The sequence below is a fragment of the Spermophilus citellus genome (genome assembly GCF_964194105.1).
Source record: "Spermophilus citellus genome assembly, chromosome: 17".
In the NCBI taxonomy this organism is placed as follows: domain Eukaryota; kingdom Metazoa; phylum Chordata; class Mammalia; order Rodentia; family Sciuridae; genus Spermophilus; species Spermophilus citellus.
The window spans coordinates 76,229,630-76,252,150 of NC_138199.1; the positions used below are offsets into that span (position 1 = coordinate 76,229,630).

Sequence of the window (22,521 nt, forward strand, 5' to 3'; positions counted from 1 at the left end):
TAGCTGACTCATCGTAGAGTCTCCCTAAAATGCTGAAGCTGGTCTTAAACTTGTGATCCTCCTGCCTCAGCTTCCCAAGTCACTGGGATTACAGGCATGTTCCACAGTGACAAGCCGTAATCTAGTTTTAACCAAAGCCAGGGTCACTGGGTTGATCTCAATCCTGACTTTTCTGCTGACTTCAGAAGGACACCAGCATGTCCTTCCCCACCTCAGTATCTCTGATTTTCGATAGTCCAGTGCATCATGAAAATACTTATCCTCTCGTGTCGCTTGCATAGAAAGTGTTACTAAACATAAAAAAAAGAGAAAGTGTTACTAAACAGAACACCCGAGATGCATCCCTTCCTGCCGGTACTTTAATAATGCTTGGTATATGCTTTAAATATTCTTACAGGCAGTTAAGTATAAATGTGAGTGTACATAAACTATCCTACCCCAGGAATAATTTAAGGAACCTTACAACTTTCATGAAAAATATCTTTACAGTATATCCCTTGGATTATTATAGACCTGCATTGGTGTCCAGTACAGTGACCACCAGCCTGAAGTGACACTTATTTTTATTTTTTATTTTTTTTTTTAGAGACAGAGAGAAAGAGAGAGAGAGAGAATTTTTCAATATTTATTTTTAGTTCTCGGCGGACACAACATCTTTATTTTATTTTTATGTGGTGCTGAGGATCGAACCTAGCGCCCTGCTCATGCCAGGCGAGCACGCTACCGCTTGAGCCACATCCCCAGCCCCTCAAGTAGCATTTAAATTGTTTATAATTAAATAAAATGTAAAATTCAATTCCTCAGTAGTATTAGGCACATTCTGGGTGCTCATTAGTCACAGGTGGTCAATGGCCACCATACTGGAGTGTTTGTGCAAGTTCTGCTAGGCAGAGCTGCTGTAGACTTTCTCCCATATCTAACAGTCCCTACGTGACAGTAAATACTGAGTAACTGTTTGTTGAATGAATTTTAAAGAATTAGTTCTAACTTGGTTCTTTTTTTTTTTTTCCTCCAATTTTGAGACAGGGTCTTGCCAAGTTGCCTAGGCTGGCCTCAAACTTGCAGTCCTCCTGCCTCAGCCTCCAAGTCGCTGGGATTACAGGAGTATACCACTGCACCAGGCTTGTCCTATTAATTCTTCAAATGAGTCAAACAGAAAAGAGAATCTGTTTCAGCACAACCCACAATCTGGCACATGGGGACTGACTGGGGTCACTCCTTTTCTGCCCACTATCACATAGAAAACTTCACCCACTCTGGATCACACCCTCACCATATTTATCTGATGGCTTCATTCTAATCAAATTTGTCATGTTTCTCTACATAAATTACCTGAATGTTGTTTTTCCCCATTGGGCATCTGCAGTGGGTAGAGGATATATTGAGCCTTCCAGGGATTTTTTTTTCCCAATGCTTTAGTGTCAGATTCTAAACTAACTTAATTTTTAGTGCAAGAAAAAATTCCCCCCTTTAAAGCTTTTTGTTCTTAGAAACAAAATCAAAGCAAGTATCTCAGCATTCTGTGTATCAACAAAGAAACTGAAAACGTTCAGGGCAAAACCTTACACCCAAGATGAATTCTGCAAAAAAACATCCTTGAAACGGATCCAACTACTCTTGGGATTACAATAAACCCACCTTTGCCCTGGCTGGCAATTTACTGCCTAGCTGCCCAGGACAGGGACAGAAAGGGCTGGCAGAGAGATGGCATGCAGCTCCCTCCACCTGCGCTCCTTTTCTCTGCCACCAGGGTTTTCGTTCACAGCCTCCCTAAGTGAGAAGTCACTGGCCTCAAGAAAAATGTTCTTTTCCTGTCCCTTTGCAAATGGAATCTGCCTTTGTGAGTTCTCTCCACCATATCAAATATATGTAGCCATTTAATCAAATAAACAGGAAAAGGTCCCATAAATTGGGGGAGGGAGCATTCACAAAGTTCCTCTTCTACAGTAGGTCTTTCTGCTAAAACTAAAAATACAGTTCTCCTCCAGAACCCTTCATAAATATGATGGTAACCACAATTACATTGAGCAGGTTCCTACGAGAATCGGCTTTGGGATTTGCTCAAAAGAGGGGGAGCTTTGCAACTGCACTGTAGGGAGAAAACAGAACCAGAAAATGAATTTTCATGGAATTAGAATTAAACCCAAAGTTAAGGCTAATGTATATCTTCATTCCGTGTTGGACTCCTTCTGGTTCAAAACGCAAATACTAAGGGTGAGTTGCTGAGCAGAAAGAATCTTGGGGAGAATAAAAGTGTAGGGTCGCCTGCCCACGGTGGCCAGGGAGGACCAGGGCGCTCTCCTATGACAATCTGGGGTCCTTTCCGTTTGGCGACTGATCCGGAGGCTGCTGACAGCCGACCCTGAAAGCCCTTGAATGATCTGAGTCCTAAATTGGACGCATCTCTGCAAACCGTCCCAAGTTCCTGTAACCAAAATCAAACGAACTAAGAACAGCAGTTGCTTTTCTCCCCACAGGTATCCTGAAACTTGGCGTCTGGGTCTCGCTGTCACTGCAATTTAGTAAGAACTAAATTCGTATAATTTCTTTCTCAAGTGGTTGGCATTTTTAGTTATTCATGCATTTTCTTCTCTTGCCTTTGGGGTTGGGGGAAGCCTCGGACGCTGTTTTTGTCCTAGAGCCCCACCCCCGCTGCCCGTACCTATCTTCCATCCCTTCCCCACTCCTGGCCCGTTTTGTTCCCTTGCAAAATAGGACTGTCCCACCAGACCCATAGACCCAGTTCAAGGCGGGGGCGCCGAAGCAGCGCCCCTCTACGGCGGGGGCAGGAAGCGCCGCGCGCCCTCCCGTTTCCCTCCCTTCTGGCAAAACAATAGCTTTTTGCCGGGAAAACGAAGTTGGGAGGAAGGCCGGCGCGCTCCGGGCCGAGTGGCACTTGCGGCAAGCTGCAGGTCCGCGGCCGCCAGACGCGCCCTCCTTCTGCGCGGGCCCGGCCCGCCCGCCGACCCGCGGTCCCACTCCGCTCCCCAGCCCCAGCCGCGCCCCCGACAGGAACCACACTCCCGCCCTCTGCCGTGCGGACCCCAGTCGGGGTCCAGGCCCAGCCCGCCACGAACAATGCGCGCCCCGCCCCGCGCGCCCATTGGCCGGGTCCGATTGGGCTGCGCGCGGGGCGGCGGGCGGCTCGGCGCGCGTGCGCGGGGCGGGGCGCGGGCGGGGGCGGTGCTTTGTGTGCGGCGGCGGGCGCGGGGCGCTGGGCGCGGGGCCGCGGGCGGGCGGCGGCATGGAGGAGCTGAGCAGCGTGGGCGAGCAGGTCTTCGCCGCTGAGTGCATCCTGAGCAAGCGGCTCCGCAAGGTGCGTGCCACCCCGCCCGCCGCCGCCCGGCCCGCCCTTGTGTCCGGCTCACCGCCTGCTCTTCTCTCCCCGCAGGGCAAGCTGGAGTACCTGGTCAAGTGGCGCGGCTGGTCCTCCAAGTGAGTCCCACGATGCGGGTCCGCCTTCCCGCGCTCGCCACCTCGCCGGGGGTGGGGGCGGCCTGGGGACCCTAGGTCGCGCCGTCTAGGGAGCGGGGCGTTCACGAGCGAGGCGGGAAGTTCGAGAGGTCCCCGAGCGTTCCGTGGGTGGGGGCGCCAGCCGGGCCTGGGGCCGTCCTTTGTTTACGAGCCCGCGGGGAGCGGAGCTGGTGGCTTCCCTCCCCGTATCCCCCTGCGGCCCTCCACCGCTGCGCCGCGCGCTCCCCGGGGCCCATTTGTTGCTTTCACCCCCGCCCGGCTCACCGCTTCCTGGCCTGGCGGGGCAGGCGCGGGACGCGAGCCCCCCTCCTCCTATCCATATTTTCCCCCGCTGTAACCTGAGCTTCCTATTGATGGATGTAGAACTCCCCCCTCCCTCTTTCTTTCCTTTAATGGAAGGGAGGGGACTTAAAGTCCCCTGAAGCTGCCTCCGCAGCTGCTCCGCACCCCTTTTTACCCTGACTACCCTTTCTTTGCTCCAACTCCGGTGCTTGGCCCCCGCTGGCTGGGGCGCCAGCCACATTGTTCTGTCTGGGCTGTCTGTGCCCCTCAGTCTCCCCCTCCCCGCGTCCTGGACCTGCCTTCCCTTCCCTCCCTGGCTCCGGGCCAGGTTTTGGGGGATTCCCTTTCTGCAACTTTGTGGTTTTGGAGGGGGGGATTTGTTTTCCTCCCAGGCGCAGACTTGGAGTCCTTGGAGTCCTCCTGTGGCCTTTTTAATTGAGGGCTTGAAGTGGCAGTTTCTCTGTGGATTTGAGGTTAGGACACTGGCCTCAAGGACCTCCAGCATCTGGGTTGGGCCTTTTAAGGGCCACTGAGCCAAGGTGTCCTTGCGTCCAGTTGTGCTAGGGGAGCAGTGGTGACCCCGGCAGGGCTGGGTCTCCGGCACCAACCTACTCTTTGCTTTTCCAGACATAACAGCTGGGAGCCAGAGGAGAACATCCTGGACCCACGGCTGCTCCTGGCCTTCCAGAAGAAGTGAGACCAGTAACTGTACAGGAGGAGGGGAGAGTTGGGGCCAGTGGCCCCCTAGAGGGCTTGGGCTGGGCTGATTTTAGGTCTCATAGCAAGACAGTCCCCAGGTCTCTTGTGCCATCTCCTTGGCTGTCTGTAAAAGCAAAGCATCCAAGGTCCCCAGCCAGCACTCTCCCTATCTGAGGAGTCACTAGGAAGTGCTGCTTTGGTCTCTGGTGGACAGACTGGCAACAGCACACCTCCTCTGTTCTTTCCTGCAAAGGTTTGCTGCAAAACTGCAGGCCTGTCCTCTTGCCCCTACAGAAGTGTCCATGGGTAGGAGAAGGCTCAGACAGTGAGCTGACGTCACAACACAGTTTCACCTGTTGTGTCCAGAGCAGTACATTAACTTTGCTCTGACCTGCCAAACAGTACTGAGGTAGAGCTCGGGGCAGGGGTCTGCAGGCTTGGGCTGGATTTGCTTATGTAATTCTAAGATGTCATTTCCACCTATAGGTAGGAGACCTGGGTTAAGAGACAGGCCTCCATGAGGTGTTCTAGAGGAAAGGTGGTGAGGGAAGGCAATGGTGTGCCCACTCATCCAGGTGTGAACACCATGTGGTAGCAAATTGTGGGTGGCAGCCCGATGGCATCCCCCTTATAGGAGCTTCCTGTGTTCAGAGGCAGATGATTTGGTGCTCAAAGCCTCCCAGCGGGGGTCACTCTGACAGGCTAGTTCTCAGGTCATCCAAGCTGTGTTCACATCACAATGTAGCAGGTAGGTTTTCGCATGACGAGAGAAAGTAGATGCAGGTGCTGGCTTTGGAAAATCTGGTATCAGCAATCTCATTACCTTCTATTTAGCTCATAACTTGGTCCTATGAACCTCAAGGAGGTCAGCTTGACACATTGCAGGACCTGAGTTCACTTTTTTGCCTTTGAGGTGGCCCCCTTGGGTGAGGTGCTGTGGCATCCTTCTGTAGTCTCACCACTCTGAAGGCAGAGACAGGAGGATCACTTGAACCCAGGAATTTAAGACCAGCCCAGGTGAAAAAATGAGAGTGTCCTAGGACAGTGACCTTCTGTGGTAGAGAGCTTGCCTGGCATGTTTGATCCCCAGCACCACAAAGACAGCAGACAGCATTCCAACTGTTGAGCGGCACATGTCCTCGACCTAGCTTTTGGTTAAACAGACAAGAGCCAAAATATCTGAGAGTTTCGAGAGTTTTTAAACTGTGGGTGGCTAGGATTATATCGTGGAAGACATAAAACCAGGAAGGTGGGCCTTGCCTGGGAGTGCTAATCAGATTCTGTAGGGGGTCACCTTCCAGGCCCGTTATCTATTTTATTTTTTACATAATATCTATATTTTTATGTGGTGCTGAGGATCAAACCCAGGGCCTCACACAAGCTAGGCAAGCGCTCTACTGCTCAGCCCCAGCCCAGCCCTGTTTGTTTAACTACGGGAATCTTCTCCAGGTCAGGCCCCTTCCTATGGGGTGGCCTGAAGTATGAGTAGGGGCCATGCTCTTGGAAGTGCTTCCTGACCCCTGAGGCAGGAGGGCTGCAGGAGGTGCAGGCTTTGAGCCCTCACTACTGCTTCACCGATGAGCACCTCCGTTACTTCTGTCAAGAGCAAGTGACTAGAGAGGAGAACTCAGGAGAGCCTGGCCAGCAAACTGATCCTGGGGAACATTCTCAGGCAGAGGTAGGACTTTGATGGTGGGAGCATTTTTTTGCTGTCTCCTTGCCTTGGTCTTTCTTCTATTAAAATGAGAGTTTGCACCACATGCCCCAAAAGCTGATTCCCGTTAGCCAAGCTGGATTTTTGCAAGACATTCCACCTGCAGAAAGTTTGTAGGCGTAAACCAGAGTTGTGCCTGTCCTCGCTTTGCTTGGGTCTCTTCCACTTGTCTTAGCCAGATGCCAGTGAGCTGGCGTTCCTGTGGAGATAAAGATGACCCTTGCCACACACACACACACAAAAAAAATGAGGTCTGGACCTTTGCTGTGGGCATTTGATGGACACAGTGCAATTTTGCAGCAAAATAGTCAACAAGCTGCCACAGACCAGAGCAGCAGAGAACCTCGGGGGCCACATGAGGTGTTAGAAGCCGTGGGGCTCCTGTGTGTTAGGGGAGGTTGTGAGCAGTGCCTTTCCACGCTGATCAGTGTGTGTCTTCAGGGAACACGAGAAGGAGATACAGAACCGAAAGAGGGGGAAGAGGCCCAGAGGTAGGCCCAGGAAGCACACGGTCACGTCTTCCTGCAGCCGTCGCTCCAAGCTCAAGGTGAGTGTGCGCTTCTAAGACCTCTTTGGGCAGAGGAAAGGTTTCAGGGCTCTTGGGTGGGGACGTTACTTCTGCAGAAGTTTTCGTCTGCTCAGAAGGCAGAATCCCCCTGTGTGCTGCCTCCAAGCCTCTGAGTAGGGGCACTAGCAAGCCACAGAGTCCTGCCTCTCCTTCCACCCTGTTGGCGTCCTGCAGGGCCAAGTCTCCTGACCCTGTTTCTCTGGGCTTCTATACATTTTTTCTGGGTAGCAGGGTCAAACTTGGCCACTGCCTGTGATTCCGTCTTGCTCCCGGGGACTTATCATCAAAAACCAGAAAAGAATGGGAAGCGTCCATATGGAGGTGCTCAGAGGTTTACCACGTAGATATGGACCAACAGGGTAATTAGTCAGGCCCAAGATATTGGGCCATTCCATACCCAGCCCTGAGTACACCTTAAATCAAGGTAGCCAGGAAACACAGGGCTGGCTGAAGGCCCAGGAGCCAGCAGGAGGGCAGGGGGCCATGCTGTGCTGGTGTCTTCTTGGGAATGTCCCTCCCTGCCATGATGACCACAGCAAGGTGGGCTTCCCACACCACAGGCATGTGTGCACCAGAGTCCCTGACGTCACCCCTCCACTCCCAACAAACCAGAGGCGAGACGGGAGGGGAGTCCGGCCTTGGTCTGGATGTGTCTTTGATTGTCTTCTCAGTGAACTGCTGTGGACCCTGGCATGCCTTGGCCAGGAGCTCGCTCACTTCCAGTACCACTTCCAGGGGACTGTGGATCCCTACTTGGAATCTTGCTGACTGGTCTGCCTGGGGGGGGTTCTTTTGTCTTTCAAATCTTCCTCTCCAGCAGGACAGTGCAGGCTACAGAAGCCTGTGGATTGTAAAAGGCTTTCTTTGGAGTGAGGAGACCCTCCAGGTCTGACAGGTTCAGTTCCTGTTCAGATCAGGAGAGCTTCGCTGCAGGGAAACAAGAGCAGGAAACCCATCTCCCTAACCACCTTAGAAGATTCTGCCCAGCAGGCAGCAGGGTACCTAAGAAACAGGGGGACATACTTTGGCATTTGGGATGACATTCAGAAGAGGAGGAGGGGGTGGTGTGTTGACCTGTGCACTAGAATGCTCTGAGGGTCAGATTTGGAAATAGGGTGATTGGAGCAGGAATCTGCTTGGTTGTGATCGAAGCCCTTGGGCTCTAAGGCTCAGCCCTCTAGCACAGTGGCTTATGCCATTCTGGGTACAATGCCCTTTTTGACTTGTCTGCCAGATATCTAGAGCAAAACTTGTGTTCCTTAAAAGCCAGTGGTGTGTGGAAAGTTCTGTGCTGTATCTTCATTACTCTGAGTTAATTTTACAAACAACCTGTTTTGTTTTTGTTTTTCTCCTACTCTGCCTTTAATTTTACATTTCATGTAAAGCCTGTTACATCTTTTGGGGACCACATGGTGAACGGTCACTTCTCCTTGGTCTGGGAAGCCACCGAATTGCTGGCTACAGATGCTGACGTCCCTTGAGGAAGCCTGGTGCTCTGACCTTGGCACCAGGCAGCAGAGAAATGACTCCCTCCTCTTGTCTTCCCAGGAACCCGATGCACCCTCCAAATCCAAGTCCAGCAGTTCCTCCTCTTCCTCCACATCATCTTCGTCTTCCTCAGATGAAGATGACGACAGTGACTTAGATGCCAAAAGGGGTCCCCGAGGCCGTGAGACCCACCCAGTACCTCAGAAGAAGGCCCAGATCCTGGTGGCCAAGCCCGAGCTCAAGGATCCCATCCGTAAGAAGCGGGGGCGCAAACCCCTGCCCCCGGAGCAGAAGGCTGCCCGGCGGCCTGTGAGCCTGGCCAAGGTGCTGAAGACCGCCCGAAAGGAGCTGGGGGCCCCAGCCAGCAAGCTGCCCCCTCCACTCAGCGCCCCTGTGGCAGGCCTAGCGGCCCTAAAGGCCCATGCCAAAGAGACCTGTGGCGGCCCCAGCACCATGGCCACCCCGGAGAACCTGGCCAGCCTGATGAAGGGCGTGACGGGCAGCCCCAGCCGTGGTGCCATCAGCTGGCAGAGCTCCATTGTGCACTACATGAACCGTGTGGGCCAGAGCCAGGCCCAGGCGGCCAGCAGACTGGCACTCAAGACCCAGTCCTCCAGCAAGTGCGGCCTGGGGCTGGACCTAAAGATGAGGACGCAGAAAGGGGAGCTGGGGATGAGCCCCCCAGGAAGCAAAGTCCCAAAGGCCCCCAGCAGTGGAGCTGGGGAGCAGAAAGGGAGCAGCGCAGGGGGAGGACCCCACACCCATGGCAACAGCAAGGTCCCCACCGGGTGCCCAGGCTCCCAGCTGGCACCCACCCAGGAGCTGAGCTTGCAGGTCTTGGACTTACAGAGTGTCAAGAACGGCATCCCTGGAGTGGGCCTGCTTGCCCGCCATGCCACAGCCACCAAGGCCGTCCCTGCACCCCACCCAGGCACAGGGAAGGGCACTGGGGGTGGCCCCGGTGCTGTGAGTGCAGCCGGCATGCCCACTGAGGCGGGCAAAGGGGAGAAGCTGGCCTCCAGAGCAGCAGCACTACCCACCCCTTCAGGCAAGAGGGAGAACATCAAGAACAGCTCTGCCCCCGGTGGGCAGGATGGCCACGCAGCCCCCGGAGAAGTCCGCAAGGCCACCGTGCTGTCGGAGATGAGCACTGGTGAGGAGAACAGCAGCTCCGACTCGGACCCTGACTCGGCCTCCATGCCAGGTGCCGGGCAGAGCCTGTCAGTGTCCGTCCAGACCAGCCAGGACTGGAAACCGACCCGCAGCCTCATCGAGCACGTGTTTGTCACTGATGTCACAGCCAACCTCATCACTGTCACAGTGAAGGAGTCCCCCACCAGCGTGGGCTTCTTCAACCTGAGACATTACTGAGGCCCTGGGCCACCCTTACCCAGAGCTCCCACCCACCCAGGTCTGACCCCTTCTCCTTCGTTGCCTTTGGTGAAGTGTGGCGGCCTGCCACCCCACAGCTAAGGGGAGGTCTGCAGGGGTCTCCTGCACCCCCGGCTTGAAGACCTCCCTCCAGACCCTGCCCCGGGGCTTGGGGCTGCTTCCTTGCCTTGCTGGGGCCTGGCTTCCCTGTGTTCCTACCTCTTCAGGCCTCCCTCGCTCCCATCGCCTCAGGAGATCCAAGTGGCCCTGGGACTCAAGCCCCCTGCCTGCTCACTGCAGGTCTCCACATGAGTTTGGGTGCCCCTTCCGAGCCTAAAATGACAGCACTCAGACCTGCCTTGTTCCCAGGGAAGGGATTGGGGTGGGGGGGGAGCTTCTGGCACAGCTCACTGTTCCCCCACAGGGGTGGGCAAAGTAGAGTGGGATGGGGGGCCTGGGCATCCTTAGGCCTGGCACCAGCCTTCAGAAGATCAAATAGGGCGGAGAAGGGGCCTGTGGGCAGGAACCCAGCCAGAGCTGTGCCTGAGCCTTTAAGGACAAGGTAGAGACCCTGCCCCAGGAACTGCAAGGACAGGGTCAGGGACCCCAAAGATGTTGGATTTAGCACCCTCTGACCCTGATTCCGAGTAACATCTCCAGCCCGAGTTGGCCTCTGGAGTCCAGCAAGGGTCCAGGTACATCTGAGGATCCTCCAGGAGTCTGAACCAGATGGCACTGCTGCCTCCTGCCAGCCTGTGCCTCAGGGTCCTCTAGAGTACACGCTAGTTCCCAGGGTTGGAGCTGCTGGCCTGGGGGAGGGGACAGACACAGGCCAAGAAGCTGGGACTAAGAGTTGGGCCAAGAGGCTTTATATAGGGGGGGCCCTTAGCAGGCAGCTGGATTCACCAGCCTAGGCTTGTGGCCCATGGACTGGCTGCCAGCCACAGGACAATGGGAAGTGCAAATGTTTGCCCCAAGTCCATGGCCCTGACCCAGTGGATAGGCCACTCCTCAGGTGCCACTTTCCCTGACAATCCCCCCACACACAGACACACCTTTGAGGGTTTCATATTCTGCTTCCCAGTTGAGAAGCAATCTCCCAGTGCCATTGTGGATGTGAGACAAAGTCTGAGCAGCTTGCCTAGCGGAGGGCCTGTTCCGTCCCCTCCAAGAAACAAGATTTCTGAACCCACCCCAGGGCCTTCTCCCTGTCCCGCCTCAGTGCTGAGTCTCAGAGCTGCCTTGCTAGGTTTCTGGTCAATGTCGGGATTTTTGTGCCAGGATGACAGCAGAAAGGTGGGCAGGAGGTGGCTGTGGTAGGCAATCTGATTGACATGATTTTGTGATGCCAAAAAAAAAAAAAAAAGTCTGGGGGAGGTGTGGAACTGTCACCAGCCTGCAGAGGTCCTCTTGGTTCCAGCCACCTTGCAGAGAGGAGCTGTCCTTCCTCAAGCCAGCCTGCCTAGGGGCTTGCCAGGCTTCAGGACCCCCAGATCCTCACCCCCACACCAAATAGGAAGAGATGGCCTCTGTGCAGCCAGATTGACCTCAACAGTGTGCCTTTGGGGACAGAACATGTCCATCACTGCACTGAGGGTCATCCAGGTCCAGCTGGCAGGAAGTGCTGCCTGCAGCAGGGATGGAGCCCACCCTGCGGGCTCCTTGGCTGACTCAAACTTTGCAGCTTCTTTTCTGCCAGGCACTGTACTGCCTTAGAGGTTCCTCTAAGCTCTTGAGAGGAACCTAGAGTCCCACTAGCTGTTAGCAAAGTAGGGGTGTTTGTCCCTGGGTGTCTGGGCTGACCAGCTTTGTCCCCAGTTGCCAAGTCTCTCCAGACCCCAATTTGGTGCCTTTCTTTTTACCAGCTACTTCAATCCCAAAGCTTAAATCTGCAAACACCTTCCCAGCCACTCTGCCTTCTTGCTGTGTTGTGTGTTGTGACCCCAGTGTTTTATGTTAAAGAGCGTGTGTGCGGGTGCAAGAGTCCCGGCTGGAGAGGTGCACCAGAAGCTCCAAGCTGGTCATTTATGTTTACCAATAAATAAAAGTAGTTCTTTTTATATTTTCATTTGCTGCTCTGTGTGTGTGTGTGTGTAGAGCTAGGCATTGGTCACACATCTGACTTAAGATTCGTTGTTGCTTTATTCCTAAGGGTCCCAGGTGAACTGTACCACGGTGTGTACTGAGTGGATGTTTTAGCCCTTGTCTTTTTGTTGCTTCTGTATTGGGTGGGAAGGGGCCAGCTTGTCCTCTTAGAGACTTTGGCATATTTTTATATGTATTTTTGGTACCAAAAAAAAAAAAAAAGTGCTCTTTGCTTTAGTTACACTCCAAATTCTGACCCCACTAAGCTCTGGACTTGAGGCTCCATCAGAGGAAAGCTTGTGGAGAGAACCGGAGCTCTAACCAAGGTCAAGCAATGGCTTGATTTGTTTTTTTGTTTTGTTTTTTGTGGTGCTGGGGATTGAACCCAAGGCCTTGTGCATGCAAGGCAAGCACTCTACCAACTAAGCTATATCCCCAGCCCTTGATTTGTCTTTTAATAATAAAAAAAAAAAAGCCAAATCCTGTATACTTCTTGCAACTGCTTAATCTCTAGCTGTGTCTGCTTTCTTAAGGAGAAGGAGCAGAATGAGTGTGTCCTGTGTCGTCACCCTGACTTGACAGCTCTGTGTTGAAACAGGACAGCAGCCTGGCCCCTCTTCCAATGGGACAAGGAAATGGTGTGGGGAAGGGGTCTGAGCAGGGAAGAGGTGGTCCCTGGATGACCAGATTTTTACCCAAGTCCATCTCACAGTTCTATAGAGTTTTCTAGTACTTTATTGGAAAACTAACACTAGCATAGATGGCAGGGGGCTTTAGTCTGACATTAATTTATTTTGCAGGAGAAGGACTTTAATAAATGGTACCAGAAGATACTTGTCTTTTTGTTAACCCTTAGTATATCAATAAATATTTTTTTTAACTTTTTAACCTGGTACATAATGAGTGATGTCTGGAAACAGAACAGACTGCTTTCCCTGTCTTGGGGCAAAATATTCACCTGGGTACAGACTGAATAGTTGGTGCATGGAAAAGGCTTAAGTGTTTTCAAAAATATTTATTTGCTTGTTTATTTTTGGTACTGGGGATTGAACTCAGATGCACTTTACCACTGAGCTGCACCTCGGACCTTTTTCTTTTTTTTCTTTTTCTTTTCTTTTTTTTTTTTTTTTTTTTTTTTTTTTTGAGAAAGGGTCTTGCTAAATTGCTGAGACTGGCCTTGAACTTTTCAATCCTCCTGTCTCAGCCTTCCAAATCGCTGGAATTAGACTTAATTGTTTTCATAGGGCACAAAAAATAAAAAATGTTTGAGGAAGCAAGGAATAGTGTTTGATATTTAAGAGAGACTCTACACCAGCAGTCCATGACCAAGGGCAATTTCAGGGGACACTTGGCAGTGAATGGAGAGGGTTGTCACATAGGTTGGGTTCTACTGGCATCTAGTGGGTAGAGACCAGGAATGCCTCAAAAATACCCTGCAATGCATTTGACAGTTATCCATGACAAAAATGAGCTTTCCCAGGATGTCACTGGTGTTTTTTGAGAAACCCTGATTTAATAGGAAAGACAGAAAACACTAATAAAATAATGATGGAGCAGAGGGGAGGAGGGATGCTACAGGCATCCAAGTGGGCAGAGGACAAGATTGCTGCAACACACGGAGACATCTCCTAGAGGCATATCAAAAGTAAAACCAAAATTCTGCCCCTCCTTCCAGTGCCTTACTGGACTGCACCCCTGGAAAGTTCTGGAGAGTCTCTGTGAAGCCAAAAGACTGGAGAGCCCGCTCACTGTGGCTCCTACCCCATGGCTCATAATAAAGAGATGATGTGCTTATTATATAGCCTTCCCTGCTCCTTTAAGGTTTGCATTACCCTCGGCATGAATTTATTCATAAATTTCATTCTCCAGGGAGAATGGAGCTTCCTTTGAAGTGAAGAGAACTTGGGCCTGGAGTCTGGATGCCCCTGGCTGAAAGGCTAATTTGGGCAAATTAGCCTGAGTGTTTTAGTTCAGGGGGGACCCCAGCTCCCAGCTCCAGAAAGGCCTGCGCACCTGGAATCTCAGAGGCAGGCGGCACTGGGTGCCATTTATTTGGGTTGCTTCCTGAGGCCGTTTATTTTGGAGAAGGTGAGCAGGGTGGATCCCAGCTGTCCTATGCTCTGGATTCTCCAACTGCATAGAAGGCCTGGGGACGTCCTGGAAGGAGCCAGTTAGCGGAGCAGGAGCGGGAGCCGGCTCTGGAGAGGTGGAGAAGCCACACTTTCGTGAGAACCCATTTCTACAGGACTTGGCCAGACAGGTACGGGGCCTTGACCACACAGGCTTATGTAAGTTTCAGCCCTGCTAATCTGATCATCTAACCCACTGCCCTCCCAGAAGAATGGGCTGTGCCCAAAGAGGCCGGATCCGTCTAGAAAACCCAGCCGCACGCGCCACCCGGACCTACCGGAGGGCGCCTGGTGCGACTAGGGCAGCGGGGTTTGGAGGACAGCTGGACATCTTTCTTTCTTCCCTCCACTCTTGCGGATCGAGGCGCTGGCCTCAAGGAGGGCTCGGTACCGAGCACCCCCGGGTGCCTTTGGCTTATGGTGGGGGTGGAGGTGACAGGAACCAGAAAATATGACGGTCTCTCTGGGGGGGAGGGGAGGCTCTTGGGACCTAGGCAGAAGCTGCTGCCTCTAGAGGGCGCGCGCGTCCCATGAACTTCGGGGCCGCCGAAGCTTTGGACGTGCGGCATCACTCAGTACCGGTTGCTACAGGCTGCCCCTAAACTTATTGCACCCCTCTACCTTGCCGTCCTGAGTGGCCCCCTGCCATCCGGGTCTCAGAAGACTGAAAGGAAAGCCCGGGATCCAGTCTACAGCCTCACACGCCTCGCCACGGTCTGCTCAGGACTTCAGGCAGTCATCTACCTGGGACCGCCTGAATTCAATCCTCTGCCACCCCCATCTCGGACTCCAGATGGGTCTCTGGGCGTGGAGGAGTTTTTGATGAGAAGAGGAAAGCCAGTGGGCACAGTTCTATCCGCCTCCCGCCTCCCCTTCTGCGCACAGCACTGGGTCTCCACCAGAACCCTTGCGCGGGAATCATCATAGGCACAAAACAGACCTATCCGACACTCCGCGAAGAGCCACAAACATTCCGTTCAACCAAGTTTGTCCTGGACCAGGCTCGGCTCAGGTAGCGGCTACCTAAGCTAGTTCTGCCCTCGGGACGCAAGGGACCCGGAGGTGGCACCCCGGTCAGAGACCCTCCGCACTTGATCTCCGCTTTCCGGGGAGTATCTGCCCGGGAAACAAGCCCGCCGAAGGAGTCCCTGCCAAAGCTAAGGGTGAAGGTGGCCAGCGAACTTAAAGAAAGGGTAGGGTCGGCGCCTTCGCGTTTCCCTAGCAGAGGACTCCAGAAAGAGCCGGCGTCGCGGCGGCGGGCGGGGCGGCAGGCCCTGTGATGCCGGGCCACCCCACTCGTCCTCTTTGCTCCTTGATTTCCCTCGCCCGCCAAAGAGCCCAGGACAGAGCCTGCCCAGCCCAGGCGCAGACTTTGGGCCGCTGGGTCCCTGGGCGCAGTCTGCTGGCACAGGAAGGGCACTCAACGCTCAGCGACCTCTGGCGTCAGGGCGCTTCTTGAACCCTAGGACCTTCCATCTGGTCACTGAGATGGAGGAGGCAGGTGAAGAGGGATCCGCCAGTGGCCAAAGACAAGACGGTGCTCACGCCCTCCCCTCAGGCTCGGCGGGTGCTCCGGGTTCGGATTCTTGGCTTCTTGGCGGGGCGACGTCTGCGGAGGACTTTAGAGGGGGAACTAGGTTCAATGCAATGGCCTCTTTGGGGAACCGGAGGGGACTCCTCGGTGCCGGCTTCACGACCCCGCCCCCCTGCTCAGTCGGCTGCCCAGAAAGACCGGAACACTCCCTACCAGTACCCTTCAATCTTCTTTCTCTCGACGGTCCCTGGCTCAGCCCTGGGGTGTCCGCCGCCAAGAAGACCAGGGGCGGAGAGGCAGTGGGGACCGGGAGGGCGCGCGGCCGCGGCGCAGCGGCTCCGTGTTCACTAATCACATCAGCTCGCTCTGCGCCGGCTCCGAGCAGGCAGTTGCCTAGCAATGCCCGCGGATTCAATTCCTCAATCAATAGGCGCGAGGCTCTGCATTTCGGGGAGCGCTGTTGAGACTGGGTGGGACTGGGACACGGGTCCCTCGGTATTAGGGAGCAAGCCGGGGAGGCTGGGGGCAAGGCTACCAAGCACCTGGGCCTCGGAGAACAGCGACGTCGGACCTGGGGGTGGGACGCGAAGGGGGAAGCCCCGCCAGAAAAAGGGAACCCCAGGGTGGCGTGCATCCTCCCGAGGTCCCCGACTTCTGCCCTGGTCCCAAAGAAGTGTAATCGGTAGGTCAGGAAAGTCAGAAGCCTCCCCGGGGAGGCAGAAGAAAGTCCTACCCGGCTCCCTCCCAAGCCCAGCCCCCCTAAGTGGGGGTGCCCTCGTTGGGGATGGGCTTTCGCGGGGACTCCGTCTCTTCCCAGGCGGAAGGGGAGGAAGGTGAGACCTGGGGTGAGAGGAAGCACAAGTCATCCCTTTCCAGCAGCTTCTTCACCATGTTTAGAGAAAAAAAATTAAAATAATAAAACCAAGACGTGTGTCTATTTACAAAGTATATATTTAAACACGTAAAAAGCGGTATTGGATACAGACATTCACAACCAAAGAAGAAAGGTACCGAAGCTTCACTCGCGTTGAGGCGGATATCGATTCGAGATTTGTACAAATCTGAGAATTAAATAAGTCCCACACGCGTACAACCCACGCGGTTGCAGACTCCCAGCCATGGCCCTCAGCCCCTGCCCACCCACCCCCGGGGTCAGCGTCTCAAGAACGAGCTAGCGAAGGAGACACACACGACCGTGATGGACGGAGATGACAGGACGAGGGGACGGTGGGCAGAACCAGGCTAGCCAGAGGAAGGCCAAAGTCAAAGTCGGCCCAGGAATGACAGGAGAAGGGAAGGCGCTGCCAGGTAAAGACGCATGTCCCCAGAGTTTTGGTCCACTCGGTAACCGACATGCCCCTTCAATGCAGTTTTATCTGAAAATAGCGTCGACATTCAAATAAACACACTTGGTCAATGGCGCTTCTTTATACAAAGTCTAAAATACCAGTTTTACAAATGTGAACAGATAAAAATCCCCATTCCGGGAGTTTCTCTTTAGGCGCAATTTGATATTAAAAAACAAAATCACGTAGTACACCGTTTCCCTCTTTTTCTCTCCTCTTTAAAGGCAAGAAAGTCTGGAGGGGAGAGAGGCTGAGAAGCGGGCGGGAGGGCCAGGGCCGGGAGGAGGACAAGTCTGGGGTCCCTCCACACACCCCATCGCGAAGCTCCCGCAGCCCAGTTCTCCATCGCCCTAATCTGTGCTTCGTCCCGCGCTCAAGGCCCCCGGTGCCCTCCCTTGACGAGCGTGAAAGTTAGAGCTTCGCTGGCCCTTTAAGGGCAGGGAGGGCGGAGAGGCTGCAGGATCAGGGCTAGAAGGGACGGAGGTGAGGCGGGAGGTGGGGAAGGGGGTGTCAAGTTTGTGCTTTTGAGTCAAAAAGAGGCGCACGTTTTGCGCCCCCCGCGTCGGGAGTCTGCCTAGGCGGGGGTGTCGCGGGACTGGCGTCGCCACCGCCTCCCCCGCCGCGGCCCCCAGCACTCCCAACTCTCGCTCCTCCTCCCCCTTTGGCGGAGTTTGAATGTCGAGTTCACAGAGAGAACACTCCGCGAACCAAAAAGGTCTATAAATTACAGCTTTTGCTCTTAAGAAGGGGGGGGGGGCAAAAGTTCTGATGCGCGTTCCTGGACGAAAACTCCGCCTGGCCCCTCCTTCCCCTGGTCGCGCGGGGCCGCCAGTCCTACGCCCGGGCGACCCCGACCGGGCCCGCCCGGACCGCCCAGTGCGGCGCGGCCAGGCCTGGGTGCGCTGCCCTCTCCCAGCGCTCCCGCCGCGGGTCCCGCAGGGTGGCCAGCCCCGCCGAGCGTCCCTCTGAGAGCTGGGCCCGCCCTCCCCGAGGGAGGGAGCCTTGTCCAAGTCTTCCTGGGAGGTGGGGCCACCGTCTCTTCTGGCGAGGCTAGAGGACGCGCAAAGGAAAAGTCCACCCGAACACTTTTCTTGTAAAACAACCGTCTGGAGCTCTGGGCACGGACACGCAATCCTCCCAATTTATCCTGGCATTTCGGGAATGTAAACAGATTCGTTGGATTTCTTTTCTCTCTGCGAAGTTAAGGAATGGAGGGAACGGGGAGAGTTTATCCACAAGACATACACACGATCTGCGTGTATAGCGCACACACCTCCCATAAAGTGCATTTCCTGGTGTGGTCCTGGAGGGGACTGCTCCCCACCCACCCGCGACTTTCTGCCTTCAACATCACACACAAAAAAAAAGTTATTCAAGTTAATACTTTTTCCCCCCTAATAGACTTCTTAATCTTAAAAAAAAAAAAAAAAATAGAAAAAAGAAAACCCAGACTGACCCCACCCCCCTTTTTCTGATTGGGGAGCCAACCTTTTGTTAGCCTGGCTGGCCAATGGGGAAAGAGAAAAAATCCCGGCCCTGCCTCGGTGCCAGGAGTCTGGCACTGGGAATGTGGAGAAAGGAGGAGGGGTGAGGTGGGCAGGCTGAGTTCCTCCAGGCACCTCAGAAACCCGGTGCACAGGCCCCAACTTCCCTAGAGCCCTGGGGTCGGGGGTAAGGGACCCCCTCCAGTCCAAACTCAGCCTGTATGTCCCACCAAACCACACTCTTTCTCCTGTTTAAATAAAACAACTTCAAGAGTTGAAATATATATATTTAGATATTTTTCTTAAATAACATATTTACATCTAATAGAAAATATAACTCTAGAGATAATTTTCCAACCAAAACTGAAGGGGAGGAAGGAAGAATGAAAGGGGCTGAAGAGGTGTGAAGTCAGGGACAGGACCAGCCAGAAGGCCACATCCCACTCAGAAATCAAAAGCACTATGCCAAGTCTGCGCCCACTCGCCTGCTTGTCCGGGCTCTCCCACCGGGTAATTCATCTTTTCTCTTTAAAAAAGCCTTGGTCCGTGTTACTTTCCTTAATGGTGACGGTTAAAAAGTTTGAGGTCACATCAGTGACCACCACCTTCTCCAGGTTAGTCAGGGAGGGGCTCCAGGATTCTTCCTCAGGGTCCCCCAGGATTCTGGCCACTGGGATCCTGGCAATGAGGGAGGGTCTACCCCCCTGGGCCCCCATGTCCCGATACAGGCTACCCACAGAGCCTGGGGTGCCTGAGCCATGCCGGACCCTGGAGCCACCAGGGTCCAGGGCACCCTGACCTTTGGCCTCCAGGAAGGCAGCCCTGTGTTTTATGACCCTGGCAGGGAAGGTGTCCACAGCTAGCTTGCCCATGGCCTCTGCTGAGTTAGGACTGGTCACACCCACACCGCACTGCACCAGGTCCGAGTCCTGCCTCCGGGCCAGCTGGATCACACTATGTCCAGCTGGGAACTTTCCTGCCCCAGAAGGGGTGTCGTCCAGCTTCCTGCCCTTGAGGTAATCTCCGAGGCCATCGCTGGATTCTCCCAAGGGCCTCTGTGAAGGGTCCAGGAGCTCCTTTCTGGGCTTGGGGCCTCGCTTTTTGGAGCTGTCCCCTGGTGAGCTGGGCTTGTCTTCAACTCGGCTGGTGCCCCGTTCTCGTTCTCGTTCCCTTTCACGCTCTCGATCCCTCTCCCTCTCCCGGTCCCGGTCCCGAGGGGGTTCTGCTCGGCAGGTGCTGCTGGTGCTGCTGCTGCTCCCTGGTGGGGACAGACCCATGTTCCGAAGGCCCTCTCGGGCCCGGGAAGTGGAAGCCAAGTCCTGGGGTGAACGGCCAGGGTAGGGGATCCGGATGCCCCGGGCAGAGTCACTTCTGAACTCATAAGTTTTGGCCTTGGCCTTAGCCTGGGCCTGCAGAGAAAAGGTGGTGTCAAGAGGGAAGAAGGGCCTCACCCACACCCAGGTTCCTCCAGCCTCACCTCCCAGCTTCACCCTCTGATTCCTGGGAAGTTCTATATGGGTGGGGAGGAAGTGGGGCTTGTGGTGGCAGTCTCAGGGAATGGGAAAGAATTTGTCTGGAAGCAGCCATTTGTAGCCAGCACACTTCTTATATTTCATTATATATTCATTGGGATGGCTGGGGGGGAGCACAAAGGCATTCTTGTATGGTTAAATCCCTCCCCCGGACACCCGGACACCCGTTGGTGCTGCCCACTGAATTAGCTGTCAGGGGATTCCCTCCCACATTACAAATTTTCATGTATGAGGACACCCCTTTGCTTCACAAGCCCTCAGACCCACCCCCTTTGCACAGACTCCACATCACTGCGCCCATCCCTGGATACTGCCATCCTACCTTGAGGAGAAAGGTTTTGGGTTTGGGTCCCCGTTTTTTGGGTCCATAGAGCTCCATCTCTCGTTCCCTAGAGAAAGGAAGGAGGGAGAAGGGGTGTGTGAGTAAAGAAACCAAGTGAGGCTCCAGTGCAGGCTGCAGAGGGGCAACCCTGCATCTTTCCAAGTGAGTAGAGGGAGTTTAGGAGGGTCTGTACCTTTCCTCAAAGGCTGCAAGCAGACGAGCATCCAGGATGTTTTCTTCTGGCTCCCATGTGCTGTACCTAAAAGGAATCAGGAAGAAGTGGGCGTCAGTCCCCAGAGCAAAGAGAAAGAGCAGAGGGCGTGTGTGTGTGTAACTTTTCTTGTTGCCTTGCATTGTATCTTAAAGTAATGGGGAAAAGAGGAAGAAAGAAACCTCCCGAATAACAGTCTGGGTGTGAGAATTACATATAACCTACTTACTTCTGTGACCAGCCCTTCCATTTCACGAGGTATTCCATGCGTCCCTGCGGATGCAAACGGGAAAATGTATGTGTGCATGGGGAGGAATGCATGACGAGGGCACAAGAAATACATACGAAAATGCATGCACCAAATGAATGCTCAAAACCCCACAGCCAAAGGCACGCGCCCGCTGCATCACCCCTGCAAGAAACGCTGCACTAAGTGAATGCACCGGCATTCATTCCCCACCCCGCCCCCCACCCATGCAATCTGTGCATCGCTGCAAGTCTAAGGAGAGCGCTAAGGCTCAGAGCTGCTGGCTGCTGCTGCTGCTGCTGCCGCCGCCGCCGCCGCCGCCGCCGCCACGGCCGCGGCCGCTGCTGGGACCTGGGGGAAGGGAAGCTGCCTGCAGCAGGGGGAGGGAACCAGGGCCCGAAGGGGAGGGCCCGGCCGCGCCGAGGCCTGAGGCCCAGGGCACCTACTTTCCGTATGCGCCGCTTCAGGAGGGCTTCGGCCGCGAACACCCGCTCCCCCACCGCCGAAAGCTCCATGTTGACTCGCCGCTTCCCCCCTCGGCCGCTTCCAGGAGCAGAAAAGCAGCAGCCAGCGCACGACAGACCATAATACTCTCCCGCTGACGTCAGTTCTCCTCCCTCCCCGCGCTCGCTCCCTCCTGCGGCCCCCCGCCCGCGCCGCTGCGCTCCTCTCCCTCCTACCCCGCCCCTCGCTTCCTCCCGCCCCACGTGTTGCTAACGACGTTGCTAAAGCCGAACGGCTGAAGTCTGCTCCTCGCGCGCTGATTGGGCGAGCTCAGGGCCACGCCCCTCTCCCTGTCTCCCCCGCGTTGCTACGTGACCCGCGTTCCAATCGCCAGGGGGAGGAGTCTGAAACCACTCCAGAGGCCGAGCGCGGAGGAGGGGGCCGCCGGCGGAAGTGACGCCACGAGAGGGCGGGCTCTACCTCTGTCTGTCTGCGGAGCTAGAGAGGGGGCCTGGCTGCCCTCTGTCCTCACCCGAGCCCCCTCCCCCGCCACCAAGTTGTCCCTCCGGTGCTCGGCGTCCCCCACAGCTCTCGCTGGGACCTTCGCGGCGGCTTCAGACAGGCCCCTCCCCCTCGGCAGACCCCGGCCCGCCCCACCTCCAGCGCCCGGGACTCGCGCTGTCCCCTCCCCCGCTGCCGAGCTGCACAATGCACAAGGCACAGGTGCTGGGACGCTGAGAGCCGCGCCCGAATCCCGGGTCCCGGCGAGTGCCCCGGCTGCCCCCCACTGCCAGCCCCCTCCCCCGCCACACACCGACCCTCGGTCTCTATGGCAACGCCCCCCCGCCGTCGCCAGCCCCATCCCGCTAACGAACCGCTGTGCCTGCGCCTCGGTCTCCGGTCTCCCAGAGCTGCCCGCACCCACCCCGGGGGCTTGTCCGAATGCTGGCTCGGCTCCGAAGCCCAACGCAGACCGGGTGGAGGCTGGGCGCTCCCATTCGAGCCCTCCCACGTCCCGGGACAGCGGGGACGGGGACGTCGTGCGCCCGCTCTCCCCCGACCATCCCCGAGCCGGGAGCCACTTGCCCCTGTCCCTAGAAGGGTGCTGTCCTCTCCTTCCAGGCCGCGGCCGCCCCTGACTTGGCCTGGGTCTGTTAAGGGCGTGGATGACCATGGGTCAGAGTCCGGAGCTTGGCTAATTTGGGAGTGCGTGGATGGGGACTCCTTGGGCCTCCTGCAGACTAGGGCACCCGGCCCGCGAACTTCCTGTCCGCCACTCTTCCAGACGTGCGTTGACTGATACCCGGCCAGAAATGACTACATCTCGACGTTAGGGGCGTCGCAGGGTCCAGTGCGGGCTTGGCAAGAGGGTCTCTGAAGATGGCGGGTCTGGAAAGGAGGCGAGACCGGGCCGCGAACGCCTCGGCTGCATGCATATGCACAGCTCTCGGTGACCAGTGGCAGGGGTTGGAGGGCAGCAGCGGAAACTGTAGTCGGGACCCAGCGACCTCCCACCCTTTTCTCTTATCACCTAAGCTCCAGATCACAAATCCCGCTCTCTGGAACCCACGATTTAGTTAAAACACCGATG

The 22,521-nt window shown here is 55.4% G+C and overlaps 2 protein-coding genes across 2 annotated transcripts; one reads left to right on the forward strand and one right to left on the reverse strand.

Moving 5' to 3' along the window:
* The first annotated feature begins 3,185 nt into the window (after positions 1-3,185).
* On the forward strand, positions 3,186-12,083 carry CBX2 (chromobox 2). The gene is made up of 5 exons (XM_081271810.1): positions 3,186-3,316; positions 3,392-3,435; positions 4,384-4,449; positions 6,611-6,716; positions 8,286-12,083. The coding sequence occupies exons 1-5, from the start codon at positions 3,245-3,247 to the stop codon at positions 9,594-9,596; spliced, it is 1,599 nt and encodes a 532-aa protein (XP_081127936.1). The 5' UTR covers positions 3,186-3,244; the 3' UTR covers positions 9,597-12,083.
* Positions 12,084-16,464: 4,381 nt separating this feature from the next.
* On the reverse strand, positions 16,465-21,141 carry CBX8 (chromobox 8). The gene is made up of 5 exons (XM_081272809.1): positions 20,933-21,141; positions 20,469-20,512; positions 20,222-20,287; positions 20,029-20,095; positions 16,465-19,583 (listed from the first exon to the last, which is right to left on the reverse strand). The coding sequence occupies exons 1-5, from the start codon at positions 20,999-21,001 to the stop codon at positions 18,690-18,692; spliced, it is 1,140 nt and encodes a 379-aa protein (XP_081128935.1). The 5' UTR covers positions 21,002-21,141; the 3' UTR covers positions 16,465-18,689.
* Between the last annotated feature and the right edge of the window lie 1,380 nt (positions 21,142-22,521).

Excerpts from the sequence above, each read along its gene's own strand:
- CBX2 (XM_081271810.1), top strand. The coding sequence starts at position 3,245 with ATGGAGGAGCTGAGCAGCGTGGGCGAGCAGGTCTTCGCCGCTGAGTGC. Across the intron at positions 3,317-3,391 it reads TGAGCAAGCGGCTCCGCAAG|GGCAAGCTGGAGTACCTGGT; the intron begins GTGCGTGCCACC and ends CTCTCCCCGCAG. Across the intron at positions 3,436-4,383 it reads TGGCGCGGCTGGTCCTCCAA|ACATAACAGCTGGGAGCCAG; the intron begins GTGAGTCCCACG and ends TTGCTTTTCCAG.
- CBX8 (XM_081272809.1), bottom strand. The coding sequence starts at position 21,001 with ATGGAGCTTTCGGCGGTGGGGGAGCGGGTGTTCGCGGCCGAAGCCCTC. Across the intron at positions 20,513-20,932 it reads TGAAGCGGCGCATACGGAAA|GGACGCATGGAATACCTCGT; the intron begins GTAGGTGCCCTG and ends TTGCATCCGCAG. Across the intron at positions 19,584-20,028 it reads CCAAAACCTTTCTCCTCAAG|GCCCAGGCTAAGGCCAAGGC; the intron begins GTAGGATGGCAG and ends TTTTCTCTGCAG.